This window comes from Ciona intestinalis, chromosome 7 (assembly GCF_000224145.3).
Source record: "Ciona intestinalis chromosome 7, KH, whole genome shotgun sequence".
NCBI classification, from domain to species: Eukaryota; Metazoa; Chordata; class Ascidiacea; order Phlebobranchia; family Cionidae; genus Ciona; species Ciona intestinalis.
In genome coordinates this window covers 248,364-269,578 of record NC_020172.2, presented here as the reverse complement: position 1 = coordinate 269,578, position 21,215 = coordinate 248,364, and the positions used below count along the sequence as shown (strand labels likewise).

Here is a 21,215-nt window from a genome sequence, read left to right as displayed (position 1 = left end):
GTAAAACACAAATTGAACGGCAATTTGGGTCCAAAATAACACAGTAGGTATAGGAAAAATGTATGTCTTTCGGTAAATTACAAAAAAACTTGGGCCTAAAAACAAATTTAAAGGTTGAAAAATGTAAAAAACATGTGTTATTTGTTTTCTGTGTCAAAAAAAGTCAAAAATTAGAATTAGAAGCGGTTGATTTGCGACATTTTAGTCATTTAATGCGGCTAAATTTATACATTTTTTCTAAAAAATGTTTGGTAAGGTAAATAGAAGCTGTTTTACACCTTCCCACAATAGGAAAACACAAACAAAACTTAACAAGTTCGTTTAAACCCTTTGTCAAAGTCACCACTTTTGCTCTATTTTGGACACACATAGACGGCAGTTGGACTACTCGGTGTTTATACGACTCTGGGTAAAACAACAGTTGTTAAAACACGCTTATTGATAAAAAAAGAAAGAAGTAATGTTTTGAGTAAAATGCGTGACCGTTACAGCCTACAGATGATACAATGTAATTTTTTGTAAAGAACATTGAATTAAACATATTAAAGTTCTAATTGGAAGAAAAGTGTGCGATAAGGACACAACCCGTACAATGGGGGGAGTCGGCCTTAAAGAAGATTGATCCAAAGATTGGAGCGTGATGATTCGAAAAGAAATTTCACCAATTGTAAAAGTTTTATAATTGGTGTGCGGATATTTCTTACTGAGTTGAATCTACCATTCCATTTTTCCGTTCAAGACGGTACCGATTTCGAGTTATCGTCTGTTACATTTTTACTGGTGACGTCACTAGTGCTTCTTGATTGTGCGCGGCCTATCTCTTACAATGTAAAATGGCGTGCTGACGATTTTTTTAGCAATATCTCGGAAACGGATAAGATTTATTTTCACAGATGCATTAATACTTATAGTTTAATAGTTTATCAAATATTTATTATCTACAATCGCTCGTTTAACACAAATAATTTTCAAAGTCTACTTAATAGCCTATTACTCGAAAACACTGTTTGCTTGTATCAGTTCGCGAGTTTAAAAGCCACAGATGCGACTTTTTTTGTTGTATTTTTTCTGTTTGATGTACAGCGTATCCGGTGTGGGGATTCGGTTTTAAAACATTGTGCGAAATAGCGATGCTGATGCAAAACACGTTTATATATATTACACCAAATATAGACATTTTCTGGTGAAAAATACTTTGTATACTTTATGTATTTTGTTCGCTTGATTGGCAGAACCTATGTTTCACTTAGCGACACGCGCGAATTCGGGAAAAAATAGAACATGAGCTTACTTGATTTAGACGGCAAAAGTTCGGTCCGAAATCGATGATCGTGCGAAAACAGTGGATACTGTGGAGATTGACAATCGAGAAGCAGCAACCGGCGCCCACCGTTTCGCCAGCATGTCGCAATATTGCAGGTTTCAAATACGCGCAAACGGGGCTTCGGGGCTAAATAAAGGGGCTATGGGGCTTCATTAGTACAGAACAATTCTCATGTTTAGTAACACCTGTATGTTCACGTGTGGTTGTTCGCGCTGTTCGCGCTGTTCGCGCTGTTCGCGCGTATTTTAAAGACACTGTTCGAGCTTTTCGCGCTGTTCGCGTGTATTTTGGAGACACCCGCTTAGCCTATAGCTATATGCTCACGAACTCAACCTATCAGACAACACGAAAAGACCTCCCCAATGCAATATGATAAGTATTTGCCTCAAAAAACGTTTTTAAAACGTTTTAAATTGGAGATATTCGTACTCTTTTTCAGTGAATCATCTTGACTCATTACCAAAGTCTGTAAATAAACACTCTGGCCTTTACTATATACAATCAGCATCTTGTACAATTAAATTTATCTAATATAAAATAGGAATGGTAGGTGGGTTCAGTTTTATTATTACACCAAATACCCTATTTAAAGTCCATCAATTGCCATCGCTATCACGTAAAGAGAAACGTCCAACTACATGGGTAAACGATCAGGGTTACAGAACAAACCCAGTTAGTATACCAATTACCGGTGTGTTCACCCACAGCATGAAGTGAAATAAAAAGAGACTTTCTCTCTTTCGGTTGTAGTCAAGGAATAAATAGAAATACGTATTTAGAGTCAGTGGAGTGACTGTAAAAAAAACAAAAACATGGAACTTCTGATGACGTCACACCAGCAACATACCCTTAAACACTGACTACATAAAAAACATAAACATTTTAAAATACATTAATTTAGTATAAGTGTACTAAAAATATATTATTAAGAAATTTAAAGGAACTGGTGGGAAACATTGGCTAGTTTACGTAAATGGAACTTGGTATATTTTATAAAATATAGTAGGGTGAGGGAAGATAAGACACCTTTTCATTCCATTTTCTCGTCCCATCTGAAAGAAACCACCCCCCTTTCGAATACTTGTAAAACCGCATCCTCACGACCCCTACAGGCTGTTGTTAACTGTTTAAATCAAGATCAGGATATTTGGATATTATATGTGCTAAAGGTGTCCCATCTTACCCCACATTACTATATATAACTTTCTTTAGTGGGGAACCGGGTATTTGCACATTAATAATATTAGAAGAAAAAAATTTTTTTTTCTTCACACTCACTATTTACGAATGTAAACACGAATATGTGTAACATTTATTTATCCCCACTGTTTTCCCCATAAACGACAACAATTGCTGTCTGTCGGTTCGGATCTGGAGAAGGTGGCGGTGTTACGTCACGAACCCTCTGTTCCGCTGTGTTACCAGTCTGTGCGTCACGTAACCAGATAATAATTCTCTTACGTAATAAATCTTCATCTGACAAATTGTCATCGGGGATGTCTAAAAGTTCTACCTCGATGACGTCATCATCGTCGTCAAACAACTCAAAGTAGTTGTTCGGATCAGTATTCGATTGTCCAGTCACGGTACTTGCAGCGCGTTGTACACAATCCTCATTATTCGGTACATCGTCTTCGCTGCTTCGAGATCTTGAATCGGCGTTCTCGTATTTGAGTTCCGGAATCTCAAACGTCTTTCGACGTGCCGTGTCCGAAACCTTCTTCTCGCTTGTTACCTCAACATAAGCAATATTCGACATGTTCGTCGATTGGCAACTAGTATTTCGAAGCGTTTGTTGGTCTTTCTCTACCTCGTCTGCATTTTCACGGAGACGAACATCATCCTCTTGAACTTCTGGAGGAATTTCCTCGATTCGACCCAACCTCACTGACGTCACGTCTTTTACCGAACTGATTGATGACGTAGAACGAAGAGATGGAGTTTTGGAAACGGGTAAATTTCTGAAATCAGTTATGTTAATTATTAAACGCTATTTTGTACCTTTGTAGTTATTTTAAAATTTTCAATTTAAATAAATCAATTATATTAAAACACGTATATCATATTTACCTTAAGCTGTTTTTGTTTGTAAATTTTGCCTTCATTTCTCGGTAAGCTTGATAAAATTCCGGGCTTTGATTCACTTCGCTCGCGTGGGCGATCTCTTGGATAATGGGCACAGAGCGACGTCGTTTTGCCACAAATTTTAAACGCTCGGAAACCTTGTCACCACTTTCGGCGCTGGTGGGCGAACAAACACTTGCCGCTCGAAGTTTCGATGACGCGAATCTCGCTTCTGTCAATCTCGGCTGCACCAAATCGCGGGAAGAAGAAACATTTTGTCTATTTTCAGCATTATTAGTGACAGCATGGTTTTGTTCAACATTTTGTCCAGCTTTTTTTATCGATGATTCCATGACGTATTTGTGACGTGTCGGTTGGACCGGAGATTTCCGTCCAGTATTGGAAGCACCATTTAAAAGGAGGCTAGATTCAAAATAACCACAGTCAATACTAGCAGACCTATCACGTCGATTCCTCGAAGTAGTTTGACGGTTCCGATATAGAGGAGATTGTTGTCTCTCATGGCGTGTCCAGCATACAGACGATGTATTACCATCGCTTAGTCTTCTTTCTCGGACATTAACACTCAATCGATTGTTGTTTAAAGGGGGTCGAACTTCCGGAAGATTTTTATTGTTTGTCAGGGGAGGAAACAAACCATCTCCCGCATCTGGAGGGCGCACAGAACTTTCAAAGGTCGTTCTCGTCGTTGAGTTACCGGTCAATTGTAATATCTGGAATATTAAAGCTATTTGTTTATATAGGTACCTAAAATGCTTGCGATGCAGTGCTAAAGATATATATACCTGGTATGTGCAGTCTATTGATTTTCTACGATGTGGTTGAGAAGAAGTTTTTCCCGGTCCCCACTTGGAGGGTTGAGGTTTTATCAAATACGTTCCTTTAACTCCTTGGTGTTTATGTGGTGATTGACTTGCTTTAACTCTCGTAAACCCATTCATATCTGATCTTGAAGTTTGTTTCTCGCTTCCAGGTTTGGACTTCACAAATGAACCTTCAGTACACTCAAATTCATGCGTAATTTTGTTCATGACTTGTCGCTTTGAAGCTGGCCGTTGTAGATCATGGATTCGACATACTAAAATAAAATCAAATATTAGTTTTCGTTAGCTATAGGAGGGTAGGAGAAGATGGAACACATTTTCATTCGATTTTCTCGTCACATTTGATTGTAAAAAAGATCATTCAAAATATTATAAAATCACATCCTCATGAATAGACTGTGGTTGGTTGTTTAAAATACGTTCAGGATATTTAAATATTATCTGCTAAAGCTGTCCCACCTTATACCTGAAAGTACTATATAGTAGTTTGGTGCTAACGAACAAAAATGAAGTTATGATTGGCAATGAATTAGATAATACCCGAAAAGAAAATGTCGTTCAGGTTTTAATCAATTTAACAAATTTAGACAAAACCGAGTGTTGATATTCTTATAAATAATAAACCAACAGGAATGCCCCAGCACTGACAACAGACGCGGTATAGATTTGAAAGGGATCAAAGCGTTTGAACTTTCGTATTATAGCATAAGTTTCAGAACAAAGTTGCAGCGCACAGATATATATATTGTTCCCACTATAGGTGTTCATTTCAGGTCTGTGGAAGACCTTTGTATCTGCATTCTTTGTTGCCAACCGAGAGAAAACAAAAGCTTTGCGCACGGAATCGGGCATAAGGAGAGTGACGAATCATATTACGTTTCTATTTAAACAAAATACGCACGCGCGTGAACCGCGTATATGTACAGCGTATATTACGTAATAATACTCAGTTCTTAAACGCCGTAGATTTACGCAGCAATTAAAGATTGCAAAATAATTTCAGTTTATTAGACATAGCGGTCGGGCGCCAAAGTCACATTGGCAATGAATTGGTGTCTTATGAATACAAGATCCGGAGTAAAAACTTTAAAACGCGGACCCGTCCGCATTGTCATTGTTCGGCGATTATAGAATCATAATATTTACATAAGCTCACTTATCACGATTCCCTTGAATTAGATTTAAGTTGAAAATCCATTTTTAACTTTTTGAATTACATAATTCGCGCACATATTAGAAGATTAAGAATGATCAAGTTTGCTGGCTCATTAGCCACACTGCACGGTTACCATGGATTGATACCTAAAATAATCTCAGAATTCACTTAAAGTTAGATGCTGAAGTGCACTTTCGCTGGCAGACAGTAGCGGCTGAGAGCTCTCCCGCTCCACGGAAAGTCACGTTTGGCTACTTGAAGCAACGAGTGGTTTGACACTAAACGTTCTGATATATTTATTGTTTTTTACGTTAACAAAGAAAATGTGAAGTGCTTCTGTTTGTTTGGTGGTTAAACCTGCAGAAGACACGTAAACAAACCTGTTTCAATCGTACGGCGTGAACTTGGTGCATGAATAGCTTTCATAATCGTACACTTGCTTAACCGTTCGCATATCTTCCGTCAAAGTCAAGGTGTCCTTTAATTATTCTTGTTAACAATCACCAATTTTTAACTAACATTCTAATAAGTTTCATAGAGTATTTACCAGAAGAAACTGAGAAAAAATATCGATAAAGCTCCTTAACACAGTTCACCTGTACGAAACTTAATGATAATCAATCACGCAAAACTCTCTTTTGCAACTTCCAATGGACAGGTACAACAACTCTTAAGCACACAACGAGATCAATGCGAACCGAAACAACAGAAACTAAAAATACAACGTACACACGCACCCCTCACACGCGCACACACACGCCTACCTTTCTCTGTCGTTTTTTGACTAAAGTGGAAATCCTTGACCTACTGTGGAAAGTCTACAGCGGCACAAAATAAACACTACAATCACTCACTATTTGGGATGTATTATTTTATTAATTTTCGCTACTGTGTTCATATGAATTCGTTCCCCTGCCAGAGGGGTGTGGGCTTCTAAAAGTCCTTTGAGAACTAACAATCAGTTACAATAGGTACCGCGCTACAAAGAATGTCGATAGGTTTGCCTTCAAACTAATTAACAAAACCTGCTTTGAGCGAGACACGCGGCCCACTGTCAGCGCAACGTCACAGACGTGAACTGGATGTATGTTTACGTATAGACAAAGTTGATAAAACGTGACGGTAACGTCGAAAATACCTTTATTGTGATAACACAATAAAATATTGGTTTATCCTGTGAAGTATGCTTAAGCAGCCTGGAACAAAAAAAGGCTTTTTTACTCTTAGGTCTTGTTTTAACCTCTTTTACATAATATTGTATGTTGATCTCGCGGAGCCTATATGCACGTGGTGTACAAACAAGACTATAGTTGATAATAGATACATGTTTTAAGTTAATTCCCGAAACATAAAGAATAGTGGAGTGGGGTAAGATGGGACTCTTAAGCGAATATAGTCCAACATTTTTAAACTCAAATACATGGCGGTTTTGGGTTCATACCACAAATTAGTCATACGTTTATTAATTGACAGCACGTCAAAGAAATATATTAAAAGAGCAGTTGTTCAGTTGTTATTTACCAAATTCGAAAATACACAGAATAAGATGGGTCAGTTTAAAATCATTGTTAGTTTTAATATCCAGATAAATTTATTATTAAAACAAACGTAAATAACACGAAATAAAATTGTATGATTTGAAAATCAGTTTAAACATTTGTTTCTTGCACCAATGCTGTAGTGCAGTATGTTATTGTATTAAGAATTGGTATTGTTCGAACAATAACGTGAATTGTTAGAACTTCAATTAATATTGTTAGAACTTCAATTAATGCGCACTTCGCTGGACCGTGAGAATATTGTCCAACTATACTGTAACATTGGTTTTTGTCTATTACAAAGTACTCGTAAAGAAATATTTTTAACAAAAGTCTCGTCTTCCCCATCATACATTTCCTTGATTCTGTTTGAATAAATGGGCTTTCTGCTTCATACACCTTTTGCTTGCTCACCAGTTTGTAATTTTACAGGAGATATTTTTTATGGCTCGCAATTTTGACAACTCATTAGTGACCACTGGGTTGCTGTAGAACCACTGTGTGCCACGGCGCCCTAACATTTAATATATTACAGTAGAGGAAAATGGGGCACTTAAGCACAAATATTGCCAAAATTAAAATAGACGGCGGTTTTTGGGTAATATAATAGGGTGGGGGAAGATGGGACACTTTGTCAGACGAGACTCTTTTTTAATTTTCTTTTTACGGACCCTTATTTAATGATAATCAGGAAAACAAGGTCACAGAATTATTTGACAGTATTATTACGACTTTATAAAACGCCCATCAAAGCTGATTACTGTTTTTAAATATTAAAAAAATATGTAAAATAGAAACAGTAAACTTTGAACAGGTAAAAAATTCGAAATAGTAAGGTGCTATTTTTAATGCTCGCTAAATCATAGTAAAGCCAATGAATTTTTTTAGTTTGCGTGTGCGAACGATTAAACTAGTTTCATAGCTTCATAAAACAATCTTGAATATTTCGTACAGTTTGATTTTGTCTCATAAAACTAGTTTTAGTTTTGTAAAAAAACACTGCGATATAAGCATGAAGAAAATAGGCAGGGGTCGATATGACTTTAATTTGAGATAAAAACAACAAAAAATATCGGTATAACGTTATATATATGAAGTTTACATAGCAAAGAAACTAGCACAGCCTGTTAAACTAGGTTAACTACAAGTTGCAGAATACTGCTAATGTAAATATATTTCAATTTAGAGTCCCATCTTCCCTCACATTGTAGTTTTATGTTTTCATTGCCAAACTCTTAAAGACTTGCTTTTAATTTAGTAATTTATACCTCAGGGGGTTTTCAACTATAAAATACTGATATAATAAAAAATAATATTTTGAAAATTTGTTCGAAATTTTGTCATTTGCACTTGGTAATAATTTATAAGAAGTGGCTTGTGCCAAAAACAGAATAGTAATAGCCAATCTGTAGCAAAAATTTAAACTTTATTAGTAGTTATAATCAAATGTCTGTTATTACAAGTTCATATACACTTGTTGGATACAATATTTATCCATTGATGTTCGAACATTAAACATTGTCGTTCAAACAATACCAATTGTTATGCAATAATATAATGTATAGGTAACATGTTAAAAACTATAGCAGTAAGCCGGAGTAGGACAATAAAAAGATTGTTTAGATCTAATTTTCAAAGCGTACAGTATTATTTCGTGTTATTTACGTATATTCCTATTATAAATACACTCAATAATCAATTAACAATGATTTCAAACTGTCCCATCTTATCCCGTGTGTTTTCGAATTTGTAAAATTTCACTTGTTGTGCGGATAGTTAAATAACTCCTCGTATGTTTTATTATATTTTACTAAATTGGTGTCAATTAATAAAGGAATGATAGTACTAATTCGTGGTATTCCCCAAAAACCGTCATCTATTTTGATTTTTGGAAATATTTGGCGATATGTGCTTAAATAATGCTTAAATAAAACACGTAAATAACACAAAATAATACTGTACGCTTTGAAAATTAAGTTTAAACAATCTTTTTCTTGTTCTACTCCGAGTGCTATAATTTTTAACATGTAACCATGGTGCACGAAAGAACATATCCACACGTTGCGCCAATTCAACAGTAATAAGCTTTGACGCGCGTTTTAAAAAGTCGTGATGATACTGTCGAATAATTTTGTATTTTCCTGGTTATCAATAAATTGGGATTCGTAAATATAAAATTACAAAATAAAAATGTCTCGCCTGACAAACTGTCCTATCTTCCCCACCCTATTATGTATCAACCTGGCTTTTTAATTAACGATTGTGAAAGTGCGATGATTTCACATTTCAAATAAAATTGGCATATTTATGTTTGCTTGGCCACAACTGTTGATCTGCAAAAAAAGAGAAACAAGAGATTTCAGATCTAATGAATAAGCACGTTTTAAACTAATTAGCATAAGATAGTAGAGTCGAGGAAGATGGGACACCTTTAACACATAATATCAAAATAGCCTGATCGTGTTTTAAACAATTAACAACGGTCTGTGGAAGTCGTGAGGATACGGTTTTATAATTCAATAAATGTTCTTTGTTTACTACCAAATGAAAAGAGGAAACAAAATGAAAAGGTGTCCCATCTACCCCCACCCTGCTTATCGATTAATCCTTTTACTACAACGGTCGACTACGCTCAATCAAAAACAAATCAGAGGTAACCAACAAAACGGGTTCTAGTCGCCATTGGTGACTGTGGAGCAGTAGGCAGAATACATTTATACATGTATTATAACTAATGGAACTTATGACGTATGAGGATTGAGTGATTGGTGAAGAATATGTGTAAATACGCTTTGTACAACTCCTGTACCATGTGTTTATTGTAAACTTACACTAGTTAACGTTGTCGTCGCTTAAAAACGTTTGTTTTCATGAATTTTGACAAACCGTAATCACGCAGTAATTAGGTAATGTTAGAAGTTAATATTAATCATATGATGTTAAATTAAAAATAATGTTTCAATTACGATTAATGATAATACGGTATAAGAGTAGTGCATTTAATGCGCCCCCACTTCAATGCTAATAGTTTGATTCAGTCGTAAATCGTTATGTGGATACTACACGTGCCGTCGTTTCCCGCCAACCTGCAAGACAGTGTTTCCGCTATGTAAAGTGCATGAGGAAAATAATCGTTAATTAATCGCTCATCGTGCGGTTTTAAATCTGAAAATTCAGTCTAAAAATTATAAATATATATTATGATTTGATTTCAATCAAGAGAATAAAGAATAAATGCTAGAATTGAAAGTTGAGGTAAATGCGAAAAAAAGTCGTCCAAAAACAAAACAACAACAACTGTTCGACGAAAAAGGATCTATATGACCACTAACGTGCTCAAAAATGGTAGTAAATTCCTGGCGCGTTAAAACACCTCGGTACCCTTGGCGATATGGGCGGAAGAGAGCCATATAAATACAGAGTAGTATACCAAGTAGTGAGTAGCAAAAGATAAATTTTAGTGTATAAATCCCGTGAATAAAACAGTTTAAACATAAAACAAATAGGTCCCACAGAATAGAAAAATACATTTGTCATCGCCAACTAGCGGAAGTTATATTTATGTTTTCCATAGATGCATGTGAATCTTCCGATAGCACTAGAAACTCAAATGTCTAAAGTTGAGGCATGGTTTAGTAAGGAAGCTGGAATAAGGTACCTTAATATAGTATGAAGTAACTGAACCTTCTAAATCAAGTTTTAACCCAATAAAATAATGACGGGTTAAATTTAAGGTGCTAGTGAAGAATCTTCCCTCCACTTTATTTGCAAACCACTAGATCAGTAAGCCCACTAACTACTAACGTAAACCCCTTTGACTACTAACCCCCTAACCATCAACCTCTATAACCTCTAACACTTCAACCAATCTCTAACACTTTCCACCAGCCTATTCGGGTATGTACCGGAGGATTCTTCACTAGTGACAAATTTAAAAATAATATTAAAAAAACGACTTGTAATAATAAAAGAATATAAAATTACTTCTCCCATCCTCCCGCAGTATATATACACAATACACCTCGACCGGTGGCATCATAAACACACAAAGAAGTACGTCATAATCCCTGCCAAGGAAACTTAAGTAAGGCAGACAGTCCCTTAACTTAAGACGTTTAGTTTTTACCAAATTTTATCGTGAAAATTTGCTCATAAAAGACTGGTTTGTCCTAGTTCTTTGTCAGTTTGTTTGTCAATAATCTGGGAAATGCATGATATGTGTGTTTTTGTACAATGTAAATAAACCTTTAATGTTAAATCGACGCCCCAGTTTCTCTGTTGAAATAGAAATGCCTAAAAATACTAACAGAAGATAAAAAAGTATGATATTGTGCAGTCCATATTATTTTCTGTTTCATACAACAACAACTTGGGAAATAGTCGATAACTTCTCATAAGAACTACATTTATTTCAGATTCAAAATGAAGCTTTGTTGTAGGAAACTCATTTCTCCTGCAAGATTTATTTTACAAAGTATTCAAAGTCGAAATTCTCATGTTAATAGAGAAGATTTCATCCCACCAAATTTGGTGATGGCTAAAGTTAATCCACTTCTACACAACGTAACCATTCAAGAAGTTCCGAAGATATCAGATAAAATTCCTGTTTTTCGTCACTGTGTTGAGAAATTGCCAAAGAATAAAAATGCTATTTCTGTGTGGCTGGACAACCTGCTTCACGCCAGACCACAATATAATTCTGTTGTTCAACTACATCCAGTTCTATTTGATACACATCCTCGAATGGATATCTTGCATTCAGTGGTTCGATGGCAGCAGGAATACAGAGAGGTTGACTATTCATGGTCCCGTACAAGAGCAGAAATTGGACGAGGTAAAAAGAAGCCATGGCCACAAAAAGGAACTGGAAGGGCAAGACATGGAAGTAGCAATTCACCACTTTGGGTAAAAGGTGGTATTAGTCAAGGACCTAGAGGACCAAGGGCTTCATTTTATGAACTAAATCCAAATACGTTACTAGATGGCTTATTAATTGCTTTATCAATCAAACACATTCAAAATGATTTGATCATCATTGAATCAGCTCAAATTTCACAGGATATGCCCGACTTTGATGAATATTTAGAAAATCGAAATTTATCTGAGGCTTCAATGTTGCTCGTCCATGCTGAGAATGAAAATATTTCTTATCTTGAACACTTAGCTGAAGATTCTAAACTTTTAAATATAATGCCTTTGTATGGTTTAAATGTTTGCAGTATTTTAAAACATGACAAACTTGTCCTATCCAGATGCATACTAGATGAACTTGAGCACAAGGTACTGTGGCATAAAACACGTTATCCTTGGCTTGGGTCTCCACATAACTTTTATATTGACATGCCTGGACAAGATAATAAACAAAGTGTTGATACTAATACTTCAGAGCCTATAGGCGAGACGGGTCATATGTGATTGCCATAATTTAATTTAAAGCGAAAAATACAAGTTCATCCGCTTAAGTATGAGTTATATTTATGCATCCATAGGGTCAAGTTACTGTAATTGTATTGTAACGGACACCAAAGTGAGCTATAAGACTCAAAGTTGAAGCTCACCCTGTGTTTAACCTATTAATATCTTTTCTGACAAAGCTGGCCAACATACTGAATTATACCCTTATTAATTGACAACACTTTAAAGAAAAAATATAATTCAACATTTTCTCCGCATTTTTGAAATTCATAATCAGGTGGTGGGGTATGATGGGACAGTTCAAAATCTATGTTTGTTTTGATTAACCTAAAATGAAAATGGCTGCAGGGTTTTCTGGGTCGGAACAAATACAACGACCACCCGGTCCAAATTTATTACGACCCTTCGTTGAAAACGTTCCAGGCACGACGTTTACACGTTCAAACTTTAGATTTTGGTAATATTATATTAGTGGTTCATCTGGTATAAATAAGAGTAATACGTAATGTATTTCCAACGTTTCGTCTGCCATACGGCGAGACTTCATCAGGGAATGAAACGCAACAGTCAAGTAAGCGAAAAGCAGAAAAGGGTGGGAAAAAGCCGATACTAACGTGATAAGGGCACTCACTGTAAAGAGGAGATAGTGGAAGGGCAAAAACGCACGCGGCGGTCACGTAAAAAATCGGAAACAGAATGAATTAAATCAGGTTATTGTAAACTGAAGAGAAATAGGTTTGGTCTTTGGTCCGTTCGAGAATTCGAACGTTCTCAAGCGCTACACATAGGGCCAATAAGTGCCTGGACAGAGCCCCGTCTTGCTCGCGTCCTTTGCTGCGACATCTCGGCGAGTTCTGGCCGTTTCCCCTCACAGTCACCGCAGGGAATGAGATACACAGCCCCTTTGGGTTCAGTTTTCTGATTCTTAACAGGGTGAGACAACAGTCTGCGAAGCGTTGTTTGTGGCTTGGGATAAAGCTTGATACCGTGATCAGAAAGCATTCTTTTTAGAGTGTCGGGACATACGGATAGACCACACAGTTCCAACAGTTGGTGTTATTTCTTTGCGTTTCGGTGTTGGTTTCCACTTTACCATCCACGGCGGGTAACAGTTGTCTAGAAGCAGGTTTTTAACGTAGTGAATCGGATATCAAAGCCTCTGCTCTGTGTTTTAGGGACCTCCTTGTTCGATCGGATGAGCTGACCGAAAAGAGAGATAACGATCAGTGTGTGTAGGTTTTCTAGCTGTACACAATGGCGCAGCCAGAAAAAAATGAGGGGGGTGGGGGATTCAATCGCGCCCGCAGAGCGCAACCCCCCTCTTTCTTTATTCTGAACGCGATGAGAAATCTCGGACACTAATTTAGAGCGATATAATATTTCTTTATCTGAACGGAAGGAATCTCGGACACTAATTTTTGGTCTCATCTGCCGTTCAAGAATTTTGGCCAGTGTTTGGTCGTACTCTCACCGACTGTCCATCGCATAGCAAGGTAAAAGTGTTGACTTAATCTCGTGCTACAACATGCTCTCCATGACGCTTCAACAAATAAAAAGTGTAAACGAAAGTTCACGGCAATCTTTCTCTGAATTGTACCATCAATGTCTTGACTTCGCATCGAAAAACAATATTTCCACAAATCTAATACTACCTCGAGGAATTTAGGCAGCAACAGCAGAAGATCATTTACACGATTCCGTTTATAAAAATGTATGTATTAGAGCTCGTATTGCATTTTCTCCGACCTATTGCGCATGCGCATTAGCGCCTGGTACAAATATATTACTACACCGGTCGTCGTCGGAAATGGCTGTGGAACCAAAAGCCAGTAAGCACTTACTTATATGCAGCAAAATTATTGTTCACATTATCTGAAAAAATGATTTGAATTCACATAGCCTACACAATAACGTTATACCTATAAAATACGAAATAACGGTTTTTGCATAGGTATAAGGTGTGGTAAGAGGGGATACCTTTAACACCTAAATCTCACGTTTCCTAATCGTGTTTTGGTCAATTAACGAACTTTGTGAGAGAAATATGTTCTGTTTACTACCAAAGGGGACGAACAAAAAAGAAGACATCACGTTCCACCATATGCCTATGCTGTGCAGTTTATATTTACCAGTTGTTTTGTTTTTTTAATGTTGAACTCAGGTAAAACGCTATGAATCCTCCAGGCTCCAAGTCTGGACATCAAGCTGTTGGGAGCTGAAGTGTGCAAAAACATTAAGGAAAATATACACCCTAATACAAGTTCATCGAACTAGTTCGCGGTGGACTAAAACACATCGCTTGTGCGTAGGCTAGTTCATTCGAACGAATTACATTGATCAGTAAGTTAACGACTTGCGTCACGCCGTTCTAGTGAGATAATGGTGCTATTTTTATCCTTCTGTGACGCCACCAATGCGGCGTGTATATAAACCCGAGAAGTTATAAGTGAAATTAGTTTGATGAAATGCCAGGATAGGGTGGTCAAGTATTGTTTATCAACATTTAAAACAACTTGAGAAATAAATAAGGCAAAGTTTATGATTGACAAGATCGATTTGCATTTGTTTTTTAAAAAGATTTTGTTAAATTCCATATTTTAGTATTTGGTATAAGATTTCTATTAACAAACTCTGCGGTTGAAAGTAGTCTTTGTCACGAGATTTTTAAAATCTTTAAATTATTTTTTTTTTCAATTTTAGAAGAGTTTAATTTAAATAAAACATCACAAATAATTTTTTTAATAAATTTAAGGGTTCAAAACAAAACTGTCTTTGTACAAATCTATTTTTAACTTAAAATTCTCATAAACGTAACGAAGCGTGACCAACGTCATATCCTTTTTATTTGTGTCGTTACTTCCGTTCTCTCCAGTGCTGTGCAACAAGGTGTGGTCTTGTTGCCAGCCTGTCATTGTTTGGCGATTTTTCCTTTAAATTTAGACTTTCGCATGAAGTTTTTAGGCAATTTTATTCAGTACAACATTGTTTTAGTGATATTGAGTGCTCAAATCGAGAAAAATGGCGAAGTTATTGAACAAGCGGCTGTTTTGCTCAGGCTACCTATTATCGTCTAACTTTGCAACTCAGCTTGAATTTTTCAAATGTTTGAGTTAATTTAAAGCGATTGTACGTCATACATTTTACCATTTGCTATTTTGTATGTTTTTATCGTTATAAAAATTATTTAAATACCAGCAAAGTTATATTATGTTGTAAAGCTCCCATGTATCCCGTAAATTCAGATTAACTGTATAATTGTTTCAAGTCATCATTTAATATTTATGAAAAAACAATATATAAAGTTAATTTGACGAAATCAATGTTTAACATTTCTTGCTTTTAAAGATTTAATGGTTGTTTTTTGTTAAAACGGTCAAATTACATTATAAAATTTATTGAAACACGAAGATGGCTTCAATTCGTAAGAAGCTGGTAATAGTTGGTGATGGTGCTTGTGGTAAAACTTGCTTACTCATCGTGTTTAGCAAAGATCAATTCCCAGAAGTTTACGTCCCAACTGTTTTTGAAAACTATGTGGCTGATATTGAAGTAGACTCTAAACAGGTAAAGTTTTCATGAATAATAAGCAAACTGCTTTGTACTACCTGTTAGTGCTTTTAGGGTTTTCACCAGCATCATTCAATTTTGAAAACTTGTGATAAAAATCGATCTACAGGCCAATAAAAACCAGTAGTAACCAATTAAACCAATAAGAGCTGTTAATGGGAAAATGGTCATGCAATGTAATAAAGATTATAAGCAGTAGGAATTAAGAACATCTGCAGACATCTGTATAACCGGATGATGCAATCAGAGACAAAATTATGTTTTTTTACTGCATAATTATAATAATCCATGAATTATAAATCGATGTTAAATACTAATTTTAAAGGGATCTGTGCACAAATATTTAACTTTTTAACCTGGTATGTTGGCTATGAAGTAGCTAGAACAATTAAACCTATTGAAGCTGAATATTCCATTTAATGTCTTTTATTTTAAAAGCAGCAAGCACTTAAGAACTGACTCTGTTGCAATTTTTATGTAAGAAATGTTTTTTAATTGTATGTATGTATATATTAAATATGAAATGTAACTGCTTTTTTGGTTTATTTATTTGATTTACACTTTACACTGTTGCGCAACTTATTGGAATTTACTATTTGCATTAACATTGTCTAGATGAGTACAATTGGTTCGGTTGCTTAACATTTAACTTGGGTAGTTAAGTTTTAAATCTAATGCTTGCTAGTGAAAAAGCTTTGTAAAAATTTCCTGACTTAACAGAATGTATATATAGAATATTGCAGTGTTCTGTTTTAATGTTCAATTGTTTCAACAGGTTGAGCTTGCTTTGTGGGATACAGCTGGTCAAGAAGATTACGACAGACTTCGTCCACTTTCCTACCCCGATACTGATGTTATTCTTATGTGTTTCTCAATCGACAGTCCAGATTCACTTGAGAACATTCCCGAAAAATGGACCCCTGAAGTAAGTTGTACATCAACAATATCAATCAACAATTTACACATTCTAAACACTCAAATATGTTCTGTATCTTGGAACGAGCGACATTTAAACTAATTACAGGAGTTAACTTCATCCTTAAAGAAAGGTCGGGAGTTCGGATAGTCTTTACTGAACTAAAACTGGACAATCCCGAATGTTATGTTCAATATGCTACCGTTTCTAAGTTATTGCACTTGCATTTGCACCAGTGAGCTGAATCTCAAAAATGGCTAGAGATTTTTTAATTAAATTTGTTTAACGGATGTGCTAGTTGATATTCTTTTGTAGTAAAAGCTCATTGTTCATTTTACAGGAGGCATTTTTAACGTTACTTATCAGAATGTAACAAAACATAATTTTAGGATACAGAAAGATGTTAATTTTAAACTAGATAAGCGCTACATTATAGCTTAGTAGAGATGCCCTAACCACGGATGGCGGGGATAGGTTGGTTTATCGGTTTGTAGAAGAATTCAGGCGTTTAAGGGAGAAGCACCTGGGATGTTTATTGGTGTAAATATAAATGATAACATGAAAATTAAACCGTTTTAAAAAAAATAGGTTCTGCCGTTCTGCTAAATATTATCTGTAAACCAATTCTAAATTTTCTCCATTTTACTAAATATTATCAATCCTACTCTGTTTGTCTAGTAGTAGATGTTGCATAAGTTAGATTTATGTTATAATTTATTGGTCCTTGAAAGGGAGAATCAGAATCATGTTAGTAACAGAAAAGATGTAAAAATTTAATCAATCAATACATGGTCCATAGATAATCACTAATCAGATATAGTTTAGATTAAACTGAAATCTATATTTAACTATTTGTTAAAACTTGTTATAGTAGTCTAACACATACCACAAAAACATTACATGTTAGTGATGTTACATCCTACTAGTTAGTGCAACAGAGATATAATAAGGTTATGTAACATTGTGCTGTGTAGTCTAATATGGTTTTTGTTTATTTGTGTTACTAGGTAAGGCATTTTTGCCCAAGTGTTCCAATCATTTTGGTTGGAAACAAAAAAGATCTTCGTAACGACAGTTCAACAATAAAAGAACTTGCTAAAATGAAACAATCTGCCGTTAGTAACGAAGATGGAATGGCGATGGCAGAGAAGATTGGCGCTTACGGGTAATTTATATTTGTTGATTTATGTTTTGAATAGCATATTTATAACACTTTGCTTTGTGCGTCGCATTGTTAGTCACAATAGTCAGTTTCTGTAAATGTAACTAAAACAATCTTTACATTATGTAATGAATTACATTCCTGTTTTTCCCACCATTGTGAAACCTCATACTATTAACTGTTGCATCAAACTACACAAGTTTATCAATGGCTCATTGAATCACTGAAGTAATTTGATATCAGGTGACACCGATATCTATTGGCTCTCCCCACAGTTGCTTCAAGTTTTTAGTTTATTTGTCAACCTGTTATAATAATATAAAATGTTTTTCACTGAAATTATAGATATATGGAATGTTCAGCGCGCACCAAAGAAGGTGTTCGGGAAGTGTTTGAGCTTGCAACTAAAGCAGCTTTACAAACCAAGAAAAGAAAGAAAAAGAGTGGATGTGAAGTCTTGTAAAGAAATTTTAACTGGAGTCTAGCAATTGACTTAACATTGGACGCATGCTTTCATACTCCCCAACAAATTAATATTTACAATGTTGGAAACGTATTCTGCATGACTTGAACTCAATTACTCAAACAGATGGCAGGATTTCTACACATGTGGTTACTACGGAACAACCGACAACATTGTAACCTTATTTTCCGACATGGATAATTCTTGTGTGGTCTGATGTAACCTTTAATTAATAAAGATATTGTGTATTTGCCTTAATAATGTTAAGCACTAACAGCACAAAAAGTCACTAAACGTTTCCCCACCCCTTGTGTAACGGATATATTTGTTGTCATTGTATTTTGTGAAAGTGCATGTTATAAAATCCAAAGAAACCACATTCCAGTAATTTCCAATTCTACTATGAAAGTAATGTGCATCTGTTTCAATGTCAAGCTTTTTTTCAATGCACAAACTAAACCATTTTATGTGCATTTTTAAAATGGATAATTTTGCGCTCACCTGATGCTTGTAGACTTAGTAGAAGGCATATTCAGCAGCAGTGTGTTTGATATTCAATACACCCGACGGCATACTGCTGGTAGCCTGGACCTGTGTTATGAATGACGTTTGTTTTATTCGCATGTCCCGCTTAATCTTAGATGATTCTAAATAAATGATACCATATGATTTTGAGTCCTTAATCAATTTTAAAGCTGTGAAGAATACTTAATCAATATTACTTTCTAACTATTTTACCTAGTTCTGGTGTACTACCAGCTTTCTCAACCAGCAGTAGCTTTGCTTTAATTTATTGATTAACTCAGAAGTAGAACTGAAACTTTGCCCCGGAATTTACAAAAGTTGCGCTTTCTTTACACGTATCAAAGTTTGAACGCAACACAGATTGGAAAAAATTAATTACTGATAAAATGGATGTTTCGTTTATCAAGAATACAACCAAGCTTACTAAGATATTTTATGGGGGTGGATATGTACACTACTTTACAGGTAGGTTATACAAATCACTTTGGTAAACAAAGTAAATTTACAGAAATAGGTAATAACTGTATCTTCGCGACACCAAGGTGATCCTAGAATACAGATATTATAGCGGCCATTTTCGATACCTTCTACTGGTGCCACCAACCTAAAATGTGCACACTATACTAACTAGACCCCAGCGGGTACAATATGAAACGAATACAAAATAATATGCAGTTTAAGAGGGGTGGCGCATCCGGAATACCAAATAATTTGACTTGTTTGTTTAATTCAAGGTTTATTCGCATTTTTGCGCATATCCAACTTGTACATTCCTCCCAGAAATCAACTGTAGCTAAACAGTCACAAAACAAGTGCACCAGCGTTTCTTTTGCATCGTTACAAAAGTTACACCGATCAGATTGAACTATTTCGAATTTGTTCAAGATGTTATTTGTTACGCAGGCTCTGAGGTTTAGTTTTATTTGGAATGATCTTAGTTTCGGTTCAATAGTTGCTTTATACGCATTTATGTATACGTTCTCCCAACAATCATCTTTCAGTAGAAGTTATCCTAACTCCTGGTTCCAACGGGGTTTATTTTTATTTTGTACGACGATGCGGTTTTTGAGCTCGCTGTATAATATTTTATTAGTTTCGGTGTATTTTAGTATAAAGGTTTCTACTGTTTCGGTAAAGGTACTTTGTTGTTCGAGTGACTCTTAGTGTTCTTTCGTTTCGAGAGATTTTGGAATTGCAAATATCAAGGAGTTAAAAATTAGAAAGTCTTTAGAATTTGAGCGCAGGTTATATTTTCGGCAGAGGGCGTTGTACGACTGGTATTCTCCGTTTTCGTTCAGAATGTGCCGATATTCCGTTATTCCGGCTTTTATCCAATTGTTTATGAAAAAGGCTTTGCGTTTAAATCTTTTTGTTTAACCATCATAGCGGTTCGTCAAGATTTGATCCTGGTTTCAGAATTGGAATTAGATACTTACGAAAGTCAGGTAGGGAGTTTCTAATAGCCAAAGGTACCAAGTTTTTTATCATTGCGTTATTTGTCGGTAATTCCGATCGCACGGCCATATATAAGTGCGACTTGGGGAATATACTTTGCTCGAGTAGTTTCCACGGTGCTGTATAGTTTTTGTTGACTATTTTGTGCAGCCATCGCACGCGTAGCGCTACTGCATAATATTGATATCAATCATATCAATGCCGCCTTTTTTTATGGACTGATACATTTGCGTCCTGGTCACCCGCTCCCATCGCGGACCCCAAAGAAAGACGAAACATTTCCTCGTTATTTCTTTTATCAGTTTGTTTGGTAACTCTATCGGAATGACGGAAAGTTTGTAAGACAGTAACGGGATAACTATAGAGATTTAATCACTGTTACTTTCCCAACATGGTCAGGGACCTAGACGACCAAAGATTTAAAGTGCTTGTTATTTTTGCGGTCAGTGGTTGGAAGTTCATTTCTAGCATGCGTGGTTCATTTAGGTCTATTGGTATATTTATTCCGAGATATTTGAAACTTGTTTGCGTCCAATTCAACCCTAATGCGTTTGTATCATTATCGGTTTGTAGTCCTATAAGCGGCACGCGATCGTCTTCGATTTGTTTATCATGCAGCCGGAAGCCTTACCGAATCTCTCCAGTTCGGCTAACAACGCTGATATGCTTGAATGTGTATCGTCTATAAAACACATTGTATCATCTGCGAGTAGCGAGACTTTATATAATTTGTTCTTAACTTCGTAGCCGCCGATTTCAGTATTTTGTCTAATTGCTGTAGCCAG

At 35.7% G+C, this 21,215-nt stretch overlaps 3 protein-coding genes across 5 annotated transcripts; 2 read left to right on the top strand and 1 right to left on the bottom strand.

The window, feature by feature from the left end:
* Nucleotides 1–1,871: 1,871 nt before the first annotated feature.
* Nucleotides 1,872–6,099, bottom strand: LOC100179644. Its single transcript, XM_018812600.2, has 4 exons — nucleotides 5,770–6,099; nucleotides 4,195–4,487; nucleotides 3,395–4,122; nucleotides 1,872–3,285 (listed from the first exon to the last, which is right to left on the bottom strand). Exons 1-4 carry the CDS (start codon nucleotides 5,813–5,815, stop codon nucleotides 2,637–2,639), a joined length of 1,716 nt encoding a protein of 571 aa, XP_018668145.1. The 5' UTR covers nucleotides 5,816–6,099; the 3' UTR covers nucleotides 1,872–2,636.
* A 4,376-nt stretch (nucleotides 6,100–10,475) lies between these two features.
* Nucleotides 10,476–12,389, top strand: LOC100175768 (39S ribosomal protein L4, mitochondrial-like). 3 transcript variants are annotated; one of them, XM_002122078.5, is made up of 3 exons: nucleotides 10,476–10,581; nucleotides 10,931–11,011; nucleotides 11,343–12,389. In XM_002122078.5, exon 3 carries the CDS (start codon nucleotides 11,350–11,352, stop codon nucleotides 12,340–12,342), a length of 993 nt encoding a protein of 330 aa, XP_002122114.1. In that variant the 5' UTR covers nucleotides 10,476–10,581; nucleotides 10,931–11,011; nucleotides 11,343–11,349; the 3' UTR covers nucleotides 12,343–12,389. The 3 variants fall into 3 exon arrangements, with proteins under 3 accessions (XP_002122114.1, XP_018668161.1, XP_018668162.1); XM_018812617.2 differs by having other exon boundaries at nucleotides 10,524–10,601; XM_018812616.2 differs by lacking the exon at nucleotides 10,931–11,011 and having other exon boundaries at nucleotides 10,494–10,581.
* Nucleotides 12,390–15,750: 3,361 nt separating this feature from the next.
* Nucleotides 15,751–18,595, top strand: rhoc (RhoA protein). Its single transcript, NM_001032518.1, is given in 4 exon segments — nucleotides 15,751–15,906; nucleotides 16,685–16,834; nucleotides 17,833–17,990; nucleotides 18,333–18,595. Coding segments are annotated over 4 exon segments (582 nt in total). The 3' UTR covers nucleotides 18,451–18,595.
* The last annotated feature ends 2,620 nt before the right edge of the window (nucleotides 18,596–21,215 follow it).